Below are 21,886 nucleotides of genomic sequence, written 5' to 3'. Positions count from 1 at the left end.
CTCCCCCACTACAGTTGTAACACATAATGCTAGTAAGCCATTATCTGCTCCAGATCTGCTTATGTGATATTTGGCTGAGAATGAAAGTGATCCTCCCGGGTGTAGAAATATGTCCAACCCATTCTGTATTACTTGTCTTCATTCATATCCAACAGGTCGCATTTTATCAATCCTTGTCTGTATCACATTAGCAATGAACAACTAGAAAAGACAAGCGTGCTTCAAGTTGATTGGGAGCCTGTGCAGCGCGACTTGGACTATAAATACGGGGCTCAGCCTCGGCAAATATCGTTACTGTTTGAAAAAACAAGCACTATCACTCTTACCACATACTCTTAACTTGAACGACCACAAGCTACTATTCAATATGAAGGCCATCTACATTCTATCTGCTCTCGCGGGTACTGCGCTCTCTACACCTCCACCGCTACCATCGCACCCATTCGTTACTGTCTCTTTCTCCGATGACCTCAGCGGTACCCCTGCCCCCCTTAGCGTGAACGTGCCAGCTAATAAAGCCTTGTACGATATCACGGAAGGAGGCCCCGGCAAATGTGTCTCTTCTGTTCAGCTGGTGGACCAGAGCCATGCATCGCTCAACTTCGAATGCAGAGTCAAGGTGTCAGGGCCCTTCAAGTACGAGGGCACGCTTACATCGTCGCACACATTTCTTTCGTTCGGGAAAGAAGTTCTTCTCAATAGTGTTTCGGTCACATGCGACAATAACTGAACGTGTCTAGCCATGCATGGGTATGATTACGGCTAGGTATGGAGTCTATGAAATTAGCCACACACTCACAGTAGTTTAATCCATCTTTGGCCCACTTGGATCATGGAAATCATTTGTTTTTATGTAAGATAGACAAACGCCAGTCTAGAGGTTACCTGGCAGCTTCATTAAAACTGGTAAGCAGTCAGAATAGATTATTCACAGGCTGGCCTTGAGGTAACTTTCCCAGTCCCGTAAAAGTAGCTTCAGATGTTTTGGGAGAGTGTTATAGTTGCTTAGATGGGGTTGTAATGTTAAGCTATGCCGACTAAGGACAGTACTGACTTGAATTATTCGCAGTTCTCATGGCATAATTCAGTTTAATTCAAGGATTCAGACAAGAATAACTAACTATTTGAGAAAGGAACTTTGAGAACCTATAATTTTTCGAGATGACCAGGGCGTCGCAGGGGTCGTCTGCTGTTGCACTCTGTGAGATCCGATCCCGGATCCAATAATCGGATCGGTATGCGAAGCCCGTGACCCACAAGAACATCGCTTGCTCTCTTCAGTAAGCGCCTCGAAGCTGATAAAGATGTCCTTTTTGACGAGGCACTCGAGTATTGTTCTGATATCTACCATGTTGAGTTCGGCGAGATCATTGTCCGCCTCATGGGTAGAGACTTGTGCCTTGGCCCATCTGAGCAATTTGGAATAAAGCAAAATACTCGGCTCGAGTATGGGGGCTGATTGGCGGAGTTAGTATGGTCTTTGTGGTATTCATTCTTGGCAGATCGTACCTTGAACTGAATCATCTTAAACAACCGGCCGGATCTTTAATTCACCGCCATATATTGTCGTTTGCCTTGACTTGCCATCCCAGGAGTCCCGAGACCTTGGAAATTCCCAACATGAATCTCTGTCGCTTTCATCAAAGCCAACGTGCAAGTCGATACACACTTTGCAGTCTTTAAAAGTAAAGACCAAACGATCGTCGGTAGAGCGGGTGAATAAAGAGCTGGAGGAGAGAGTCTCACGACAAGACCGATCCACAGGGACGTCGACATCCTGAGTATTCTCAGGTATTTAATTAAACTCTTTTTGAATGAGAACAGAGGAGAGAGTTACCTGGGTGACGCGATCGCCACCAAGCAGGGTGACTGCATAACCCCCAATATAGACGTGGGGAATGCGTGCTACTCGCAGAATGTCCGTTAGCGCTGTTGCAGTTGCATCGAGGTGATCGAATTTGGTTCGTCGCTGATTTTCGGACGCGGGGGCAGGTGAATCTTTCTCTTCGCCAAATTCGACGGACATGGTTGCGGTAGAAGAGAATTAGAAAGGAATGATAGGAGATTAGATATGTAGAAAAATGGAGTTCCACGGGGTTGGTAAATGATAAGGAAGAGAAGGAAGAAGTCGAAGAAGAGAGGAAGAGAGGAAGAGAAGGAAGAAGAAGAAGAAGAGAGGAAGAGAGGGGGGAATGGGTTAATTTATACCGCCATCTCTCACTCTTCACCGTCGATAGGCATAAATCTTCCCGTTTCGCGAGTCGCATCATACAATATCCGCTCATCACCAAGAAGCATTGATGATGGAGTTCAAGGAAAAGGACTCTCAGGATTTCACTCTTCTATACTCGCAAACCATGAACGCAGACCCGAGTTCTCCAGCTTCATCCTACTCGAGCCACCGTGGAGTTGATGGCCCCCCGAGGACTCTGAAAGCGACGACGATCTTAATTCAGACCCTCCCCAATATTATTCTTACGCGACATGGGTCACTCCCAAGGCGCTTATCGACCATCAAATCGGTGTCGTGGAATATGGATCACAAATTTAATACCGTTACGGAAGATGAGCTAGTACTGGATGTAGGTCATCAGCTCTGTTATTTTCTCTACCATTTTCTCTGCTACTTGTGATTTATAGAAACATTTAATTGACGGAATATTTTAGCTTTCGATTGGGCAGTGCCCGATAATCAGCTACAACGTGCCTCGCAACTGTTGACAGATGCAGACTTTCCCCGACAGCATCCTAGGCCTAGTTGGCTACCAAAGGAGCCTGGATGTTGGGAAACCCAGTACCTACAACATGACCATGGTGAAGATACTTCGGGGCACATAAAACTTTTATCATTGTCGCTGGTCGGTCTTGAGTTGGAGGAAACAGTCAAAGTTCCTTCGACCCTCGCGCCAAAGCTCTTTCTGCGAACGCCAAAGTCACCTAGATATTTCCTATCTTTACTCCATTGTTTGCTAAAGCTTAGCATCGATGGTCCATGCCGAAGCGGAGCTAAAGGCCATCTAAGAGACCTCACGTGTAATTAAATTCTCCACGCTTCACCGACCCACACCCCTGAGAATGTCATGGCTGATATTGAGCAGAGAGACCTCTACATGGTTGCACAGGCATTGCGTGATGCCTACTACATCAACACACTTACGGATATTATTCCTTCCAATGCTGAGCAGGAACCTGAAGGGCAATTCGCTTCTAATACCAGCATCTCGGAGTCTTTCGATGATTCATTCATACTGGCGGAAAACTTATAGGGTCTCTCTGAGCTGCCATTCCACTCTGTATAAGAGCCAGGGAAATGGGACTGCTTTATTCTGGACAGTATTGTTCTTTCCAGCTAGATCATTGTCCGTTTCAAAGTTAGAGAGCTGAATCCATAGCTTGACTACGATTCATGAAGTTGAACATCTATTGAATCAATAATTATCAAGTGGACCATTTTACTAAATACTTATATCGTGAAACGAGGCAATTTTCGAATGATATTAAATTGATAACTGTAAGAGTAGAGACTCATTTGATAAAAATATAAATTAAAATCCATGAAAGCATTCCCGCCTCAACCCAGACTGCGGGCCCGCATGAAATTGAGAAAGAAAAACGTCACTGCATCAACTTAATATCAAGTCACCATCATTACCGAAAATGAAATCATTTCCACGTCCCCTATCAAGCAAATCAATTATAACAGAAAAAAAGGAAACTCCTCCCATCTCTCTCATGAAGTGAAGCGGTGAGAGCTTCCAGTATTTCATCTGGGGATATGAGTGTTGCAATGAGAGTACGCATTTCGGGAGATTTCCGGTAGGCACTACCAAGCAGCTAGATGAATTCTGTCTTGCGCTCTGCGAGCATGCCGGCCTACCGAATTGCCCGATTTCTTTTCATCAACCAGGTCGCAATGGCTCCAGTATCCTTTATCTGCTCTTCTGCTTTTTTTAATTTTGGGGCGGGTGCGGAAGAAGTACTGACCCCAATGAACAAGCTTGAAGTAGAGGGAGATATCCAGGTAAACAACACGAACTAAATGCATGGTCAGTAATTTTAATCTTAAATATGCGCGGTAGAGTATAGATATCTTACACTTAGCATACTTTCATACCGGATGACTATCTAAGTATTTCCCTTCGACAGTAAGGGGAGGAAGTATGTTGGGTAGGGGAAGTTCCTAGGTACTGGCGACATCTCGCGTGCTAATGTGTAGTTCGATAGCTATTTTCTCCCTTTTGTTATATAGGAAATGCAATCGGTTATTGTTGGCTTCTTCGAACGAAGGATCTTCAAGAAATCGACCTATGTAGTGTCTGGCAATAAGTACGTTTACGTCCTATATGTTATTAGATCACTAGTCTTACTGTGAAAAAAGTGCGAAGAATGATAGAGACCGCAGTGAAACGATTGTTACTAAGGTAGCCATATATCTACCAATAAAGAGATATTTGATCTTTGCCTTGTCTAGAATTCTCGCTATAGTGTTGGTGGTTGCATTAACCCGTTGAATTCTGATATTATCGGGAGCGATATTATCTGCAGCGACATGATCTCTGCGGAGCTCTGCGTTGTCTGGAGGAGGTATTGCTGGTTCGATTGGTATCTGAGTGGTCAAAAGGGAGATGTTTCATATTGAAGAAGGGAAAGTTGAGTGGGTTAAGGGGAAGAAGGGGATGGGGGGAAGAGAAAAGAAATGGAAAATAAAAGAAGAAGATGACGAATATATAGGGGAGGAAAAAGTTGTAGTATCGAAGAATTTACTTACTTCGTATTATATTGCGTCCCTTTACTTTACTTCACTTCACTTCCCCATAGCAGATGGTCCAGGTTATTTACCACCGCCAGGCCTGCCGCCTTCAAACACCAATAATCTTCTCTTATTACTTACTATACGCACGCCAGTATCTTACTAAACTAATATCTCGATATAGAAAACAACAAAAAGGAGGAATAAGACTTTATATCTATTCCTTCACCGGTCATTGAACACTGCTTGGAGTCTCTAGCTTTACTCGATTCAGGAAATGAGGGTACTAAATCTCCCTACAAGGATATTTGGGGAGTATTGTGTAGTGACTGTGGGTCTAGGGGGCTGCAATTTGCTTCTTACGAGGCCTGTGTTGCTCTCATGGCATTTGTGGATAACTATATTACTGTCGTGGAATATGGTAGGTAAGTCTAATGGCGATTCGGAAGTTTAGGTGTTTTGATTGTGAGCGATGCTTCCTTCGGCTTATATATATTGTGGATAGGTGTCGCTAATAAGGGTTTTGAAGCACGTGGAATGGGCGATTCCTGACGAACGGTTATAGGATGCTTCACAGGTTTTGACAGACGTCGGCTTTCCCCTCGTGTTGGGCTAGTACAGAGATTATTATTAGGAAATAGAATGTCTAAAGTATGATCTTGATGGAGCGACCTGGGGAGTTGCGGACCTTCTACTACTTACGCTGATTGGGCTTAAACTGGAAGAGATAACCGAGGTCCTTTTAATCTTTGCGTATAAACTCCGTGTGTGTACCCTAAAGCCATTTAGTTATCTGTTGTCGTTGTTTCACTGTCTTCTGAAGACTCGTATTGAAGACCATAGTCGAAATCAAATAGTAGGCGACATTGCAGGGTAACTCAGCCATTACATTCTCCATGCCCCCCCGGTCACATATCTGGATTTGTTCTTGAAGAAATGAGTGTGAAGAAGACTGACGAAAAATATATGCGGCGAATCGATGCAACTGTCAAGGAGCTTCGAGGATGGGACTGGGGCGATGTTGAGGAAAGAGATCTTCAAATGGTTGAATGTTCCTTGCATGATGGCCACTACATCAGAACGATCACAGATGTTCCTGACAACAATTCTTTCGATGAGAAGACAACACAAGCACAGTCTTCTACCTCCAGCCAGTACACACGATTCCAACTTTCAATAAGCCATCACGTCGCTATGGAGCCCAGCCGGATTGAGGGGAGGGCCCTCACGCCTGTCTCTTTCCCCATCATCGAACAAAGCCAGGAAGTTGCAACATCAATCAGCGCTGATCATGCTGATCATGGATTTCATTCTTCAGACTCAGATAGATGGTCATCTAGCACCGACGAGGCCACGCCTATCCAGTTTCACTCTTATGTGATGCGAGTTGCTCTCAAGGCACTTATCGACAGCCAAATCACAGTTGTGGAATATGGCTCTCAAGTTCAATACCGATGTGGATACAGAGAAGTACTCATTGTAAGTGACTCCTCCCTTGAGCACTCTTCTTGAATGATCAGTCAATTAACACCCGTTGAAGCTTGCGGAGTGGGCTATTCCCGATGAACAGCTACAGGCTGCTTCACAGGCGCTGACAGATGCTGGCTTCCCACGCATATCTGCCGAGCTGCAGAGAGAATGTCATGGTCTTTGGGGAACCGAGTCTCCGAGTCTCCGCCACATGCTCTTGACGAGAGCGCCTGGAGACATGTACACCTTTTGTCACTTTCGGTGGTTGGGCTTACATTAGAGGAGACAATCGAGGTCCCTTCAACCATTGCGCCCAAACTCATGTTACGGACTTCAAAACCACCTAGATATCTATTGTCCCACATTCGGAAAATCCTCGAGCTTCCACTTAGGGGTAATAGTCGATGCCGACTTAAAAAAGACATTGCTTGTTTCATCTCACATTACATTCTCCTTGCCCCGCCCGCCGACACTCCCGGGCAGCTTATTGTTGAAATGGCAAAAAAGGAGAGCGAGAAGGAGTATCGACAACGGATGCAAAGCCCAGTTCGGGAGGTGCGCACATAGGACTGGGGCGATGCTGAGGAAAGACATCTTGCAATGGTTGAATGTGCCTTGCGTGATTCCCACTACATCAGAACGCTCACGGGTGTTCCTGACCACACTTCTTACAATGAACAAACATTCTGGTGGGGGGGGGAGGGGTTAGATGCTCTCTAATGAAGGCAGAAATCTAGTTGAGTTGAAGAGAATCTCCACTCTCCTTCTCATGGCAACGGTGGAAGTTACACTGCTTCGTTCTTTTCGGACTTCGTCTTGTCAATCAGTGCGTGCGTGTGGCACGCTGGTCAACTGTTAATGTTTATCGGAGCGAGCTGGCCCAAGTTTGCAGTAAGGGAGTGGTTTTAAAATCCTCGCGATTCAGAATCAAATCAGATATTCTTATTACCTTCCCATTTCCATTCCATTATGTACCACTAACACGCCATTATAGTATGCGAATCGAATGTAGGCCTAGCAGTGCGTTCCAGCATACAGCCGACTCCATCGCTAACACCAGACTTACCAGACATTCTCTCTAGAACTCCACCCTGACTCTTCCCGCATACATAGACAAGCCTTAGCCCCGATCGATGTCTAGAATCATAGGTTCCTGCCTTGACGAAGCTATGCGTACTTGATGCTCCGATTATCCCCAGCCGACAGCCGACAGCTCGATGTTTGTTGTCTCAGACCCTACCATATGAGGGTCCAATCACGCAATAATATCCCAGCGAAGAACGTACAAAAGAAGGAAATGTGGTGTGGGATCTTTGAAGATCATCGGTCGTTACTAGATCTCCACCAATAAACGAGGAGATGAGATCATATTGCGTGGGCTCAACCACGCTCAGGCTGCGCTGCATATGTGCAAAGGTTTAGAAGTGCGGGGAATTTAGTCCCGAGCAGTTTGGAGTCTCGGGGCTATTTAATACGGCTATTTAATACACAACGTAGGCGCTTTTGCGGGTTGTAGATTGTTTTCTGTTGGTTTTAACTATTTTAAGTGGAATGATAATGCAATTCTCAATGATTTACGATTTTGCTACAATCTGTCTGGTGCTGGGGTTGTTCGTACATAATGTATGTGCGACGACTAGTTCAAGTCCGAATGTTTTGTTTATCATGTCCGATGATCAAGGTAAAATCTATCAGTACGAATTTCTTTAACCTGGAAACTCGGATAGTACCAATACACTATCTTCATAGATAGCTGATGCTGGGCAGATTTGTTATTGAACTCCATGGACTACATGCCCAACGTCAAGAACATCCTTGGGAAGAACGGCATCACGTTTTCAAAACATTTCTGTACTAGCGCTTTCTGCTGTCCATCGCGCATGAGTTTGTTTACTGGGAAATGTGTCCAGTAAGTTGACCTCCTAATCCTGTATCTGCGACATACTAACAGTTGTAGTAACACCAACATCACAGATGTAGTCGTGCCGTGGGGTAAGCGATCTACCATGATCTGCAAAGGGTCATACTAACGCGGTACTTCACAGGCGCATATCCCAAGTTCATCACTCAAGGATTGAATGAAGACTATCTTCCTCTTTGGCTACAAGAAGGAGGCGTCAACACGTATTATGTGGGGAAATTCGCCAACGGCCACAGCATCGAGACATACCTTGACCCGCCTTGTGCAGGTTGGACAGGAAGCAAGTAAGATGCACAATGCCTTTCTCATTCTGTGACTAGTACGGTATCACTGACAAGGCTATTTGTGCAGCTTCCTACTGGAACCTGGTGTATACGACTATCTCAACACGACATGGGCAAAGGACGACGGTCCATACGAGTATTTCTTAGGCGAACACGCAATCAATATTACTACAAAGCATGCACTAGAGATGCTCGACACAGCTGTGAATGACAGCAAGCCTTTCTTTCTTACAGTCGCACCAGCAGTCCCACACGTGGGAATCAATGCGAGCGGTAACGGTCAAACCTTTTATCCCATTCCACAACCAAGGTGGGCAGATTCTTTCTCCGACGCGAAAGTTCCACGTACTCCGAATTGGAATCCTAACACGACAAGCGGAGCATCATTCGTGTTGGATCTCCCACTTCCAAACCAAACAACTACAGATGAGCTAGATAAGCTCTACCGGGCACGACTCCGGGCAGTGGCAGGGTTAGATGTCATGGTCAGTCAGCTGGTCGATGCACTGGACAGCTATGGGATCTTGAACAACACTCATGTCATCTACACAACCGACAATGGATATCATATCGGTCAACATCGGATGGGCTGTGGGAAGAAAGAAGGGTACGAGACGGACATCAACATTCCGCTGGTGTGGCGCGGGCCTGGTGTCGCTCAAGACGAAGTCACAGATGCTGTATCGACTCACACGGACCTTGCACCGACATTCCTGAAACTGTTCGGACTTCCATTGCGGACGAAACTGGATGGACAGACTATTCCTCAGATAACAGGGGAATCGAGCTCGAAATCATCTGAGCATGTCAATGTGGAGCTTTGGGGCTCAGCAGACGTATATGAAACGATGCCACTGAAGGGCCATGTCCCCTTGCCAGAGAATGTCAGTAACAACACATATAAGGGGCTGCGCATCATCTCCGACGATTACAGCCTCTACTACTCGGTCTGGTGTACAAACGAGCATGAGTTGTACGACATGGTGGAGGATGAATATCAAATGAATAATCTCCTCCAAGATTCGCAGGACATCACTGATATACCCAGTGGAACGTATCTGGACAGACCGTTGAGCGATGTGGTTGCACGACTTGATGCTTTGTTGATGGTGCTGAAGACCTGCATTGGCATCGAGTGCACTAAGCCATGGCTTCAAATCCACCCTCAAGGCGACGTAGAGAACCTGAAAGAAGCGCTAAACGAGACATTCGATGACTTCTACACTTCTCAGCCGAAGGTTTCCTTCGGTGCTTGTAAACAGGGGTATATCATTGAGTTCGAAGGTCCGCAATCTGTAATGCAGTATAGTGGGGACATCTCATATGGATCTGCTTAGGTGGTGATGGGTAATTCGTCCGCGTCTCGTTGAGTCAGCAATAAGAGGGTCAGGTGCTTTTTATCATTTCGTGTCAAGAATTGAGACAGCTAATGATGGAAAACTTGATTAGCTGGTGATGAATATAGTCACAAATCTTGTTTATTTCCACCACTCTTATCGTAAGGAAGGATCCAAAAATAGGAGCGAATCCTGAGCGAGCCGTGTTTCGGCGAAGTGGGGCATCTCAGCAGGCTCTGCCAACTGTGAAGGGTCCGGGAGTGCGGAGAATGGAGCACCGAGTATGCACTGATTGCGTGCCCGATGGTTGATGCCCACACTTTGGAAATCTCTGTAGCGGGTTCTGTCAAAAATTAACGAAATGAGAAGTAAAATAGTTCAAGGTATGTAGACTGGAAATCTCCAGATCGGCCTTTGCACAGACACAAGTGATGATCAACATACTGTACTTGTACTGTACATCAACTGATTCCACATGGAGAAGCAGCAGATCCCGGTGCAAACAATGTATATAGTACAAACAGTGCAAACAAATAATGAAAAACTCGAATTGTGGACACGTGCCATGACTGACTCAGCCGGATTAACAATCATCCTGACCGGGCTGCACCCCTCCACCCCACCCTTCTAATTCCCCTCCCCCTATCGTTCCGTTAGCAAACAATCCCATCTCTCTTCAGTTTCTATCACACACACATATTCAAAATGGCCTCCAAGCTTTACGTCGGGTGAGTCGCTTGGAAATGAAGTTATTTTATCACCGCTCATCTACTAACTCGATGCCAGCAACCTGTCCTGGAACACGGACGACAACGTCCTCCGTGAGGCTTTCTCTGCCTACGGCCAGGTCACCGATTCCGTGCGTTCCCTCACCCAACACTGAAAAATCCACCAGCCACCCAAAATTCCCTGCTTATACGATATAGATTGTCATGCGTGACCGTGAGTCCAACCGCAGCCGTGGTTTCGGTTTCGTTACCTTCGCCACCCCTGAGGAGGCTAACGCCGCCGCTGAGGCCCTTAACGAGCAGGAGTGAGTTGAAACAGAAATTTCAAAATTTCAAATTACCCCTCACCAAAAAAAAAAAAATCCTTCTTTCTTTTCCTTCTCTACTCTCTTGTGATATTTCTCGAACGATTTCTAACAGTTTTTCTTTCTTCCAGGCTCGATGGTCGCCGCGTTCGCGTTAACGTTGCCAACGCTCGTCCCAGCTACGGCGGTGGCGGCGGTGGTGGTGGTGGCTTCGGCGGTGGCCAGGGCGGTTACGGTGGTGGTAACGGCGGCTACGGTGGCGGTGGTGGCCAGGGCCAGTGGCGCCAGTAGATTTGCTAAGCGACACTCTCACACGATGATGGGGTTCAAAGATTCGGGCGTTCTTGGGTTTCATTGAAAACCTTCCATTTTATTTCCCAGACAGACTCATCTAGTCATCTGCATGACTTGTAATCAAGCGATTCTCATGATAGGGGCGGGGCTGAAAAGGACTTAGTTGAGCAAGCGAGGAACGGCCATCAGGGTCCCCAGATGGATGCTCAAAATTATGCACACTGGAGGCGGATTGATTCCACTTTGTGGCCACGTTGAAAATTATTCTGGAATCGAACCGATATGCAAATCGCCTACGGGCATCCACAACATGTCTCATTTAATCGGCGCATGCCTTATTGTAACAAAATCCTCATACTAACACAGGTTATAACTAAACATGGACTGCTGAACAGGTCACTCCCATCGTCGGTCTATGCAGGTATTGTATCCACTTCATTCTGATGGCGCATCGATCCAACCTTGAATATAATATCCATTTTGTGATGCTCACTCTTGTTTGAGGTGATTCTCCCTATCGCTGTCGACTTGTAGACTGCTCGCACTGTGCTTCAACAACCCGGTACCATGTAGTGCTTGACGACAACATGATATGGATTATTGTCAGTTGATCAAGTCATCCAAGCTTTAGCTCGACAATAATCATTCTATTTTTAAGTTCATCCTAAATATTTTCAGAATACCCGGCCGCAATATTGTCACCTGCATTATCAGGTTGTATCTGCATATTCCACCATGCCCCAAAACTGACACGCAGGCCTGGGAAGATCAGCCATTATTGACTGCATACTGGGAGGGGTAATGTGGATTCGACGAGGGAAAGATAATCAACACAACTGTGAAGTCCTAAGATTATTTGATTTTGTCTAGATATTGAAATATATTCCCATCGCTTTTTATGCTATCCACAGTGATGCTGAATAAAATCTGCAGTAGCTGATCACCCAAAGACACACTTTCGTGGGTAGCTGTTCTTCATGATGGGTAGATCAATCGAGATCATTATTATGCGGTCTGGCCTTCTTCCTTCAACCTTTCCTCATCATTTTCAATTGATCTCGAGGCTGGAGAGTCCGTATCTTCACTGTCTGTAACATTGCTTTCCTCATCTCTATTCTGTGGAGCAGGCGGTGGTGTAGGTGCAAACTTGCTTCTGATCCGAATCTGCTTACCGTAGCGGTAGAAAAGGAAGGGCACAACAGCCAGTAATGCAGCGACACCCCCAATCAAACTTCCACCACCTCCTATGCCGAGCGCGGCGAACATTTGATTTGTAAATAGAGGCGCCGCAGCTCCACAGGCAGATCGGATGATGGTGTTTGCAGCAATTGCAGAGGCGGCATACATCATGTACACATCAACCAGGAAGTTCAAGTATGAGACGAACAAGAGTAGCATAGAGCTGGCAAGGAAACCCCCGGCTATAGTAGGTACTATCCAGTGAATAGAGCTTTAACTCAAGTCAGTAAACATCACCATGAAGAATGCGAGCAGCAACTTACTTGTACTCAGCCGTCCAAGCGAACCAGAACATACAACCAGAGAATCCAATTCCACCGATCATTGCCAAGGGTAAGCGGTCTTCGGGTGTAGAATCCTCCAGCTTTCTTTCTCCCCTCTTGATCTTTTGTGTTCGGAGATGGGTATCAACCAAAACAATACATCCGCCAAACAGTGCGCCAACCACGGTTCCGACCAGGGGCAATTCGCCAACGCCGGAGTTCCACCCGCGCCTCTCCTGGAAAACAATCGGATAAATGCTGAAAAGCATGTAAAGCAAGGTATACACGACGGCCATATAGATTGCGACCAGAAACGAGATCGGATCAAGCAGAATCAACCAAGGACGTGTTAGCGCAACTTTGTATATCGCGATAAGTGTACGGTCGTTGTCCTCTGATGCCGCCTTCACATTTTCGTATCCGGGTATCTGGGCGTTTCGGATGCGCTTCGCTTTATTGTAAAGGATTGTAGGCGCGTATGTCTCTGGAATGGTGAACATGAAGACAGCCGTGGCAGCACCAAGCCAGAGAAGCACATAGAAACTCCATCTCCAATCTTCCTTGAGTTCCAGGAACCCAGCCACAACCGGTCCAAGCGCAGGCCCAATCCACACCATTGCAGAAAACCCTGCCATCGCATTTCCTCGTTGTAACGGATTCCATAAATCAGCCAGTAGCCCCGGTGTATTGCTCAGAGGTGCCGAGACAAAGGTTCCTGTCAGAAAGCGACCGACCAATAGACCTCCCAGATTCGGCGTGAAGGCGCACAAGAAGTTGAAGACGAGGTAAAGCAAGAAGGAGATATAGAAAATCCATCTTCGGCCGTAGAATTCACTCAGGGGAGCGAAAATAAGAGGACCGGCGCAATATCCCAGCAAAAAAACGGTTATTGTGAGACCCGCCACTTCAGTCGAGATACTAAAATGCTCAGCCATTGACTCGAAACATCCACTCGGAGCACTCGATGCGAAAGTAGCGTTCATAACGAGTAAAACGCCCGCGATCGTTATAGCTGCCCTTCTCCCCATGGACCAATTCTGGGGATTCTCGATGTCCCCCGGGGCAAAATCGACGTAACCATTTTGGTTCAGGTATGGCGGAGCTGTGAGGTCGAGTTCTTTCGTTCGGTACGGTTTGTTGACGGCGTGAGACAACACGCGCACTATGGCGGCCATTGCGAAGATGTTGAAGTACGAGGAAGCATGTTGGATGGTGGATTCGAGGGGTCAAATGAGTCTGGAGTGTCTTCACAGGATCAAGTTATGCCATTGTCTTATGTCGGGTGTTATGCTTCAATTGGGCTTTATGACATAGCGTTCGTCAACTTGATTTGCTTGTTCTTTGGGTCTGTCATCAAGATTCGGGGTTAACTCCACTTGGAGCCCCGAAACCCCGAGTATGAGCGGGGATGGTGCCGGTTACCCGAGTAGCTCAAATTATCCGAGCTGACAACAGCTACAGATGAGACGTTGGCGTGCTGCAAGGTGAACATTTTCTCCTGGATATCTCCGCTAGTAGTAGGCAGCCACGCGGTTGATACTTGATGACCCGGTTACAATTGCGTATACACCGGAGGTCAGGGGGTCATGTTCATGTTGCTGACCGCTGGCCACGGCAGTTGCCTTTGAAGCTGTTTACCATTGTGTTAGTCATCCGTACTTTGCCCCACTTCACGTGCTCTGGTCTTCATGCCTTAGAGCCTTAGAGCCTTAGAGCCTTTATGCCTTAATGCCTAGTTGAAGCCTCAGGCTACCGTCGAGTCGCATGTCCTGTCCCAGTGGTTTTCAGCATAAAGTTTGAACGGTCACGGTGTTGCACAACTGTTAATTTAGTATTCGTGAAATGAATCATGCACTAGATTTGTTCTAATACCTCAAATGATCAATTCCCGAGTGTGGCACCGGGCTTTGACAAAAAAATGTCCAGGTGAATTTAAGTTATCGGTTGGCAGGCTGTTCCTGGAAGAATATGTCACCGATTCTTTCTCCACGGAAATATGCAGTACAGGCGACTTCATTTTGCTGGTGATACAAATTATATAGAGACATCATCGTATCTCTGTCGTAATGCCTTATCTATTTCATATAGATAGATCATGATGATACATAGTATGAATGCTCAAATTTGATGCATTTACTGTGAAGATTGCTAGCCGCCGGAGTTCCGCCGGTCGACGATTGACCTTGCATTGCCAAGAACTCGTATTCTCCAGGGCGGGAGATGAACTATGTGAAAAGGCTAAGTTGAAGTCAATGAGGTGAAACCTCCGGAATAAAATCCGTATAGTGATCGCCAGGGTAGTACTAATTCATGGATATTGTGAAGATGCTTGTTATTGAAGATTAGCTGCCAATAGCCCGCCCGTCGTATAAACTTGGAACATTCCAGGTTTGAAGGCGAAAGTCCAGCATATTAAATGTGCAAAATGGTTAGGAATAACATAATTATTCGTAATATCAGCGCTGGGCAGTATTCTCACCACGTTCATCCATATTAAAGATTGAATGGTGCACTCCGCCTCGTATTCTCCTCAATGCCTTCGTTATTTCAATCCTACAAAACCTCCCATTACCACACGTGCAAATTATCAAGGGAATATCCACACTTCCGGCTTCAAGTTCTAATTAAACTCTCGTGAATATTGTTCAGTTGCCAATTCAATCAGGAACACTCCCCGCTGAAGAGTAAAGACCGGTGGATTCCGGGGCCCTGCAGCGCCGATCCCACCACCCTGCATGACTCGCAAAGCTATCGACCAACCGCATCCTCTTATCTGAGCATTGTCAGTAGCCTTGAAACAGGGACTTGCACCTGCAACTGTGACTCGTCAAATGATCTTATCCAATCTGTTACAAGGTTCAGCGGAGACCTCCGAATGTAACAAGTGTGACAACTGTAGGAAACTGCAGGGAAACTGCAGGCGGGGAGGGGATATACTACATATAAGAAATCGCTTGGCCCTGCGGAGTTGAAAAATGCCAAGTTGATTTCATTTTTATTTTCTCGATACAGGCATAATGGGGTCATTTTCGAAACTTGTGTTCGTCTCTTTTGGAGTGATTAATACCGTGAATGCGTGGGGTGTCTTGGGGCATGCAACGGTCGCATATGTCGCACAACATTATTTGTCCTCTGATACTGCATCGTGGTAAGCGGACCTTAACGGGGATGTGTGGGTGAGAGCAGTTGGGGACGAGAGTGAGAGAGAAGACTGCAGAGTATCGCGATCCATTGGAATGTTATCCACTAACAATCTCAGGGCACAAGGGGTTCTTGGCGACACCTCCGATTCATACCTTGCAAATATCGCCTCCTGGGCAGATCAATACCGCCTCACAGCTGCAGGGAAATGGTCCGCCTCACTGCACTTCATCGATGCTCAAGACAACCCACCCAGCGACTGTAATGTCGACTATGATCGCGACTGCGGTGACTCGGGATGCTCGATCTCCGCCATCTCCAACTACACGCAGCGCGTCAGTGATGGACGAGAATCGGCAAACAATACCGAGGAGGCACTGAAGTTTCTCGTTCATTTCCTCGGTGATGTAACTCAACCCCTACACGATGAGGCGTACGAAGTCGGCGGAAACGATATCGACGTCACCTTCGACGGATACAAGGATAATCTCCATTCAGACTGGGATACATATATGCCTGAGAAACTTGTGAACGGCAGCTCACTATCCGACGCACAGTCGTGGGCTAACTCGCTCGTTGCGGAAATCACATCAGGCGATTTTAAGTCTCAGGCTGCGAGCTGGATTGAAGGCGATACGATTAGCGATGTTATCACGACTGCTTCGCGATGGGCATCGGATGCCAATTCCTTCGTCTGTACCGTTGTGATGCCGAATGGTAGTGCAGCGCTACAGACTGGTGACCTCTACCCGACCTATTATAATTCGGCGATTGGTACTATCGAACTTCAAATTGCTAAGGGTGGATACCGATTGGGTAACTGGTTGAATACGATTTACAGCTCTAAGATTGCTAAGCGGGACTTTGAGAGCTTTGTTAAAACTCGCGATGCTGCTGCTGTTCCTCAGCCTGATCTGAGTGATCTTTCTGCGCGTGAAGCTCGTCCCTTGAGTCGTGCTCAGTTGGCTAGAGAGGCCATGGGGGGATCATGCTGCCAGTCGAGAGGACGCGATGAACACCAGCATTAGTTGGGATGCAGCCTTGTTACTTAACTTTGTTTGGTTTAGCTCCACAATGTCAATTGCTAATTTTATGAGTTTCGGGACCCTTTTTCCGCATAAGAATATGATGCGCCAATCAGCGAAACATAAGATCATGAACAGGGATATCTGTACAAAAACAAGTCCGGAGTAACGAATGAGAATGGATATTCTTTCGAACCGGGATCATAGTCAGTCACCTTGTATGATCGACAGAAAGGTGGCAAAGAGATTTGAGAATGGCGAGCTAGATGGTCGAGTTTGCCAGGTGTATGGGCTGTTGTTCCACTTTTATCAACCCTTATGGGTCGGGTCTGGCCTAAGCGCCTTTGTCCCCGGAATGGAGATGTCCGATTTGAACTGTGCTTTACTAATTCAAGATATGGCTGAATTATGCTTCCATTGCCTCATTGACCTCATCACATATTCCAATTCGTCAATTCCAGAACAAAGAAATCAATTCACCAATCACGAAGCCTGCATCACCAACACCTCCATCCACACCGACCTCGGGAGCCGACCTTTTAACTAAATAGGAAGAAAACACAATCCTGTCACCGACGGCCAAGTACCGAAAACCGCTCCAACCCCGCCTCCCCCACGCCGTCCGTTACCCACAGACAGAAGCTAGCCGAGTCGAATCCACGGCACAAACCAGCATAAATCGGGTTACCGGGGAAAATTCGGAACGCAGCAGTGCAACACAATGATCTAACAGGCAGCCTGAGCATCGGCTAGGTACCTTTATGGAGCAATGGATGCAACCAACGCCAGCGATATCTCCGCTATATATGGAGACAACGTATGATGAGTGGTAGAGAGTGGCAGAGAAAAGGGGTCAGGTGAACGAATTCCCATGCTGGTGGATACCGAAGTGGACTCGGCCTTGGAGAGATTACGGGGGAAAGCCAAAGCTACGATCCCGGTGAGATGATCCTATAGCAACCGAGAACCAGGTTGCACCCCCGGTCGGGCTCAGACAATGGGGCCAAAGCGCACCGGGGTACCGAACACGGCAAACCAAACAGGACGAAGACCAAGTTCACTAAACAGCTAAATTTTAGAGCCTGGTCCGATCTCTCCCGATATTCAAGGTGAGATAGAAGGTTTAAAAAAAGAGTTTAACGTCAAATCTAGTTGAGAACGTTGCGGTTTTCGGAGATTTGCTGGAAAGTTTGACGAGGAAAAAATGTGTGGGGATGAGGGGCTTGCATTGTCCCAAGTTAACCTGGTGGGGGAAAGAAAAGAAACAGGATTATTAACTTTGAATCTGGAGATATTGATTGGAGAAGAAAGCCTAGTGTAGTTCACAAGGATGACAAGGTACTCCATACATAATATCTGTAGTAACGGAGGTTGTCCGAGAGGCTGTCTTTCCCCAGTCCGGGGCCCCCGCAACTCTGACATGATCGCACATATAGAAGGATCCTGTCTCTTTGTCTCTTGCCTATTCTCTGCTTTATTTTATTTTCTCTCTTTATTTGACTCTCTATTTACGAAAACCATCTCAAAAAGACCCATCTCTCCTTCTATCTATACATCTTTAACTTAAAAATCGATCTATAGAAGCTTATCTTCTCTGCCAAGCGCCATGGCACTTGCCAAGCTGCGTGGAAAGAGTCTTGGCCGCGTCATCGGCTTGATCGGTGCCGTTGGTTTCATTCTACAAGGATACGATCAAGCTGTTGCAAATGGATTGCTTACACTGGCTTCATTCATCGCTGTATTTCCCCAGATCGACACCCTCAACACATCTGGGGCGCAGAAATCGCACAACTCCACTATCCAGGGTATGTTCTGTCTACCATCTGCTCCTTCCTCACAGCACAGTCCACCAGCACATTCTCGATCTCCACAATATGAAGGAATACAGGTTAACAGTATTGATCTAGGAACAACGGTTGCAATCTACGAGGTGGGTTGCGCTATTGGCGCATTCTCATGTGGCTTTTTAGGCGACAGACTCGGTCGCCGACGCACAATCTTCCTCGCAGGATGTATCGCCATTGTCGGTATAATCATCCAATCGACCCCATTCTCTCTTGGTCAACTTATCGCCGGTAGAGTTATTACAGGTACATAACCCTGCACCTAGCTACAAGATTTCCCCAGATTCCCCACTAATACTTGATACTCCAGGTCTCGGCGTTGGTGGCTTCACCGCTACAATCCCCATGTACGTCTCCGAATCATCAGGCGCCGAATCCCGAGGTCGCATGGTCCTTCTCGAGGGCTGGTTCGCTATTGGCGGTGTCGCATTCGCCACATGGTTAGAGTTCGGTCTCTACTATGCAGGCGACAGCTCCGCTGCCTGGCGTTTCCCGATCGCATTCCAGTCCATCTTCGCAATCTTCGTCGTATCCACTATTCTTTTCCTCCCCGAATCTCCCCGATGGCTTGCAAAGGTTGGCCGAATCGAAGAAGCTGCCGATGTTCTTGCAAGGTTAGAAGATGTCTCTGTTGATTCGGAACATGTTGCGCAGGAACTTGAGATTATCCGTCAGTCACTTGCGGAGGGTGAGGCGGATGAATCATCTGCTTCCTCTTCTCCTTTTGCACGCACAAAGAACCGTCATCTTCACCGTACAGTCCTCGCTATTAGCGTTAATATCCTTGCTCAGATGACTGGTGTCAACATCATTACTTTCTACTCGGATACTATTTTGGAAACGAATCTGCATTACTCCGGTACTATCGCCCGAATCGTCTCGGGATGTTTGCAAATCTGGCAGTTCTGTGCAGCTGGTCTCGCGGTGCTTCTGATTGATCGCTATGGTCGTCGACCATTGCTCATCACAGCTGCGGCGGGTATGACAATTGCCCAGATCTGTCTAGCTGGATTATCGAGCGATCTCACAAACAAGGGAGCAGCAGGTGCATCCATCGCATTCTACTTCGTGGCTCTATTCTGCTTTCCGATCGGTCTTTTCATCGTCCCATTCATGTATGCTGCTGAGATTGCACCCCTACGCACCCGTGCAAAGGTTACCGCCATGTCCGCGGCAGCGAACTGGATCTTCAACTTTGTCCTCGCCGAGGCATCTCCTACTGGCTTTGCGACTATCGGATACAAGTACTACATTGTGTACGCATGTATTAGTGCATTCGGTCTTTGTTTCTTCTACTTCTTCTGTCCTGAGACGAAGGGACGTACATTGGAGGAAATTGATGAGATTTTCATCATGTCAGAGTCCTTCTTTGATACTGTTAAGGTTGCGAAGGATATGCCCTATCAGACGGAGTTGCTTGCTCATGCTGAGGATACTGAAAAGGTCGGTATGAAGGCAGAGCAGATTGAACGAGTTGATTAAAATACCCTGTTGGAATTTGGAATTTGGAATGGGTGAATTATGAGTTATGGAGTTTCAAGCTTGTCGTGTCGTAGATCGACATGGAGAAATCGCATGATGCGAACAAAGTGTTAATAGAGCCGTATGAGATGAGATGAATATATTTTATATAAATATCCAATCCATTCCCCATCCGTAAAGTTCATTAATCCAGTTTCCGGTGTATCCTCGTCTATCATTCTGTTCCCAAAGATATCTAAGCACGATCGATGCATTCCGGACATTCTCGCAACGCCAAATCGAATCAAGATGCTCAAATACATCATCAATAACCGCTCGATGGAAATGCTGCTGCGTTTCAGCACCAATAACAAATGTTGGCCAGACGAGACTTTTGAAATGATCGTCTGAAGGAATTATAGACTGAAGGTGGAATATTACGGTATCTAACGAGTTTATCGGCGGAGATTCAAAGGAAAGTCCCGCATGTAACCCGTTCATCACCTGGGACATGTAAATCCCAACTGCCCCTTTATAGGCACTAGCGAGATGAAACCTCGGCTTCATAAGCCGCGGGACCTGGTTGGTAATAGCCCATTTCATAGGTGAGAACTCTTCATAAAGAGAGATTATATGTGTCTCAAGTTGAGCTGGTGAGGACTGGGATCTGGAAATGTTATTAACGAGGAAGATGATGTAGAGAAGTTCGGCTGGACAACCGGCCCATGATTGGCCGTCGCATAGTTGCATCATTGTAGGATCGGCGTGGTAGAGAATAGTGGTTGATAGATATCTTTGTTTCGGACGAATGTCGTGCCTAGAATTTGGTATCTGCTTTCGTTAGTGGAGAGTAATGAGACTGGTTCATGATCACGTACGCTGCATAAGTCACCTCGAAGCTGTTATAAAGAGTTAGAGAGGGGGTACTTTGTGGGGTTGTCTTTGGTGATTTCGGAGATAAAAGGCCTGTTGGGACGATTCCTTTCAGTGCATCGAGGTGATGTTTCCAGGAGTCTGTTCCGGAATCCATCAGGTCTTGCCAGACTAATAGTAGCATTGAAGCTATTGTGCCAACCATGTTTTCAGGATCGGTGTTGAGTAACTCATTTCGAATATTCTTGAGCGCAAGTTGTTTGTGTTTCAAGGCGTCGATTATGGCTGTTGAATGTCCTGGTGTGGTCACCCTGCTACCTGGCTCTGGTGACATATCTTCACATTTGGAGGAATGCTCAACAAGTTGACGGCGCGCCTGATGTAATGCTGCAATCGAGATAATAGTATTGAGAAGTGCGGGGCTTGCAGGAATGAGCCGCATGAACTCCCGGAACGGATTACTTTGACAGGATCTATTAAGCCCACTCTCGGTCGAACAAAACTGATCAACTACATCCATGTCAGTAAAAGAGTCTCAAATTTCACGACGAGTGATTAACAAGTGATAAACCCACAATATCGAATATAATGACGCGTCACTGGTGCTAAATCCTGTACGACCGGATCCAAAAAAAGCTTCGGAATTGGTGGATTCACCCCATCATCGATAGGTAAAGATTTCCCCATTAGCTTCCCTCTACTCGCCACACCATTGGCCCATCTCAAAGGCTTAGTTAAGCTGTATCCTTGGCATTGCTCTCCAGAGACAAAACATTTCTGGCATTGGGGGAGCTGTCGATCACATTTCACGCGGCGGCGGCGACATGTCCAGCATGACGTAGTGGTGATTGATGTGTCTCTCATTGGGCTGCGGTTGCAACTGCAGGCTGAGCCTGGAGATGGAAAGCTACATCTGAATTGAGAAGAAAAGCTGGGAAGATATTATTTGGG

The 21,886-nt window shown here is 46.7% G+C and overlaps 10 protein-coding genes across 10 annotated transcripts; 7 read left to right on the top strand and 3 right to left on the bottom strand.

Moving 5' to 3' along the window:
• Positions 1–367: 367 nt before the first annotated feature.
• Positions 368–730, top strand: N7478_011959 (uncharacterized protein; the record flags this gene model as incomplete). The annotated part of the gene is made up of 1 exon (XM_056928173.1): positions 368–730. The coding sequence occupies one exon, from the start codon at positions 368–370 to the stop codon at positions 728–730; it is 363 nt and encodes a 120-aa protein (XP_056773900.1).
• Positions 731–1,525: 795 nt separating this feature from the next.
• Positions 1,526–2,026, bottom strand: N7478_011958 (uncharacterized protein; the record flags this gene model as incomplete). Its single annotated transcript, XM_056928172.1, has 2 exons — positions 1,526–1,777; positions 1,838–2,026. 2 exons carry the CDS (start codon positions 2,024–2,026, stop codon positions 1,526–1,528), a joined length of 441 nt encoding a protein of 146 aa, XP_056773899.1.
• A 1,054-nt stretch (positions 2,027–3,080) lies between these two features.
• On the top strand, positions 3,081–3,266 carry N7478_011957 (uncharacterized protein; the record flags this gene model as incomplete). Its single annotated transcript, XM_056928171.1, has 1 exon — positions 3,081–3,266. The coding sequence occupies one exon, from the start codon at positions 3,081–3,083 to the stop codon at positions 3,264–3,266; it is 186 nt and encodes a 61-aa protein (XP_056773898.1).
• A 2,420-nt stretch (positions 3,267–5,686) lies between these two features.
• Positions 5,687–6,500, top strand: N7478_011956 (uncharacterized protein; the record flags this gene model as incomplete). The annotated part of the gene is made up of 2 exons (XM_056928170.1): positions 5,687–6,229; positions 6,291–6,500. 2 exons carry the CDS (start codon positions 5,687–5,689, stop codon positions 6,498–6,500), a joined length of 753 nt encoding a protein of 250 aa, XP_056773897.1.
• A 1,504-nt stretch (positions 6,501–8,004) lies between these two features.
• Positions 8,005–9,762, top strand: N7478_011955 (sulfatase family protein; the record flags this gene model as incomplete). Its single annotated transcript, XM_056928169.1, has 4 exons — positions 8,005–8,129; positions 8,178–8,212; positions 8,266–8,425; positions 8,493–9,762. 4 exons carry the CDS (start codon positions 8,005–8,007, stop codon positions 9,760–9,762), a joined length of 1,590 nt encoding a protein of 529 aa, XP_056773896.1.
• Positions 9,763–10,467: 705 nt separating this feature from the next.
• N7478_011954 (uncharacterized protein) lies at positions 10,468–11,086 on the top strand (the record flags this gene model as incomplete). Its single annotated transcript, XM_056928168.1, has 4 exons — positions 10,468–10,490; positions 10,549–10,621; positions 10,689–10,795; positions 10,927–11,086. 4 exons carry the CDS (start codon positions 10,468–10,470, stop codon positions 11,084–11,086), a joined length of 363 nt encoding a protein of 120 aa, XP_056773895.1.
• A 1,008-nt stretch (positions 11,087–12,094) lies between these two features.
• Positions 12,095–13,766, bottom strand: N7478_011953 (MFS transporter; the record flags this gene model as incomplete). Its single annotated transcript, XM_056928167.1, has 2 exons — positions 12,095–12,539; positions 12,592–13,766. 2 exons carry the CDS (start codon positions 13,764–13,766, stop codon positions 12,095–12,097), a joined length of 1,620 nt encoding a protein of 539 aa, XP_056773894.1.
• A 1,842-nt stretch (positions 13,767–15,608) lies between these two features.
• Positions 15,609–16,760, top strand: N7478_011952 (S1/P1 nuclease; the record flags this gene model as incomplete). Its single annotated transcript, XM_056928166.1, has 2 exons — positions 15,609–15,739; positions 15,851–16,760. 2 exons carry the CDS (start codon positions 15,609–15,611, stop codon positions 16,758–16,760), a joined length of 1,041 nt encoding a protein of 346 aa, XP_056773893.1.
• Positions 16,761–18,363: 1,603 nt separating this feature from the next.
• N7478_011951 (sugar porter family MFS transporter) lies at positions 18,364–20,083 on the top strand (the record flags this gene model as incomplete). Its single annotated transcript, XM_056928165.1, has 3 exons — positions 18,364–18,562; positions 18,665–18,847; positions 18,912–20,083. The coding sequence occupies 3 exons, from the start codon at positions 18,364–18,366 to the stop codon at positions 20,081–20,083; spliced, it is 1,554 nt and encodes a 517-aa protein (XP_056773892.1).
• Positions 20,084–20,227: 144 nt separating this feature from the next.
• On the bottom strand, positions 20,228–21,377 carry N7478_011950 (uncharacterized protein; the record flags this gene model as incomplete). Its single annotated transcript, XM_056928164.1, has 2 exons — positions 20,228–20,879; positions 20,941–21,377. 2 exons carry the CDS (start codon positions 21,375–21,377, stop codon positions 20,228–20,230), a joined length of 1,089 nt encoding a protein of 362 aa, XP_056773891.1.
• Positions 21,378–21,886: the final 509 nt, after the last annotated feature.

Source organism: Penicillium angulare (assembly GCF_028827245.1).
Source record: "Penicillium angulare strain IBT 27051 chromosome Unknown utg000009l_segment0_segment0, whole genome shotgun sequence".
In the NCBI taxonomy this organism is placed as follows: domain Eukaryota; kingdom Fungi; phylum Ascomycota; class Eurotiomycetes; order Eurotiales; family Aspergillaceae; genus Penicillium; species Penicillium angulare.
The sequence above is the reverse complement of the archived record's forward strand: the minus strand, read 5'-3'. Positions and strand labels throughout refer to the sequence as shown.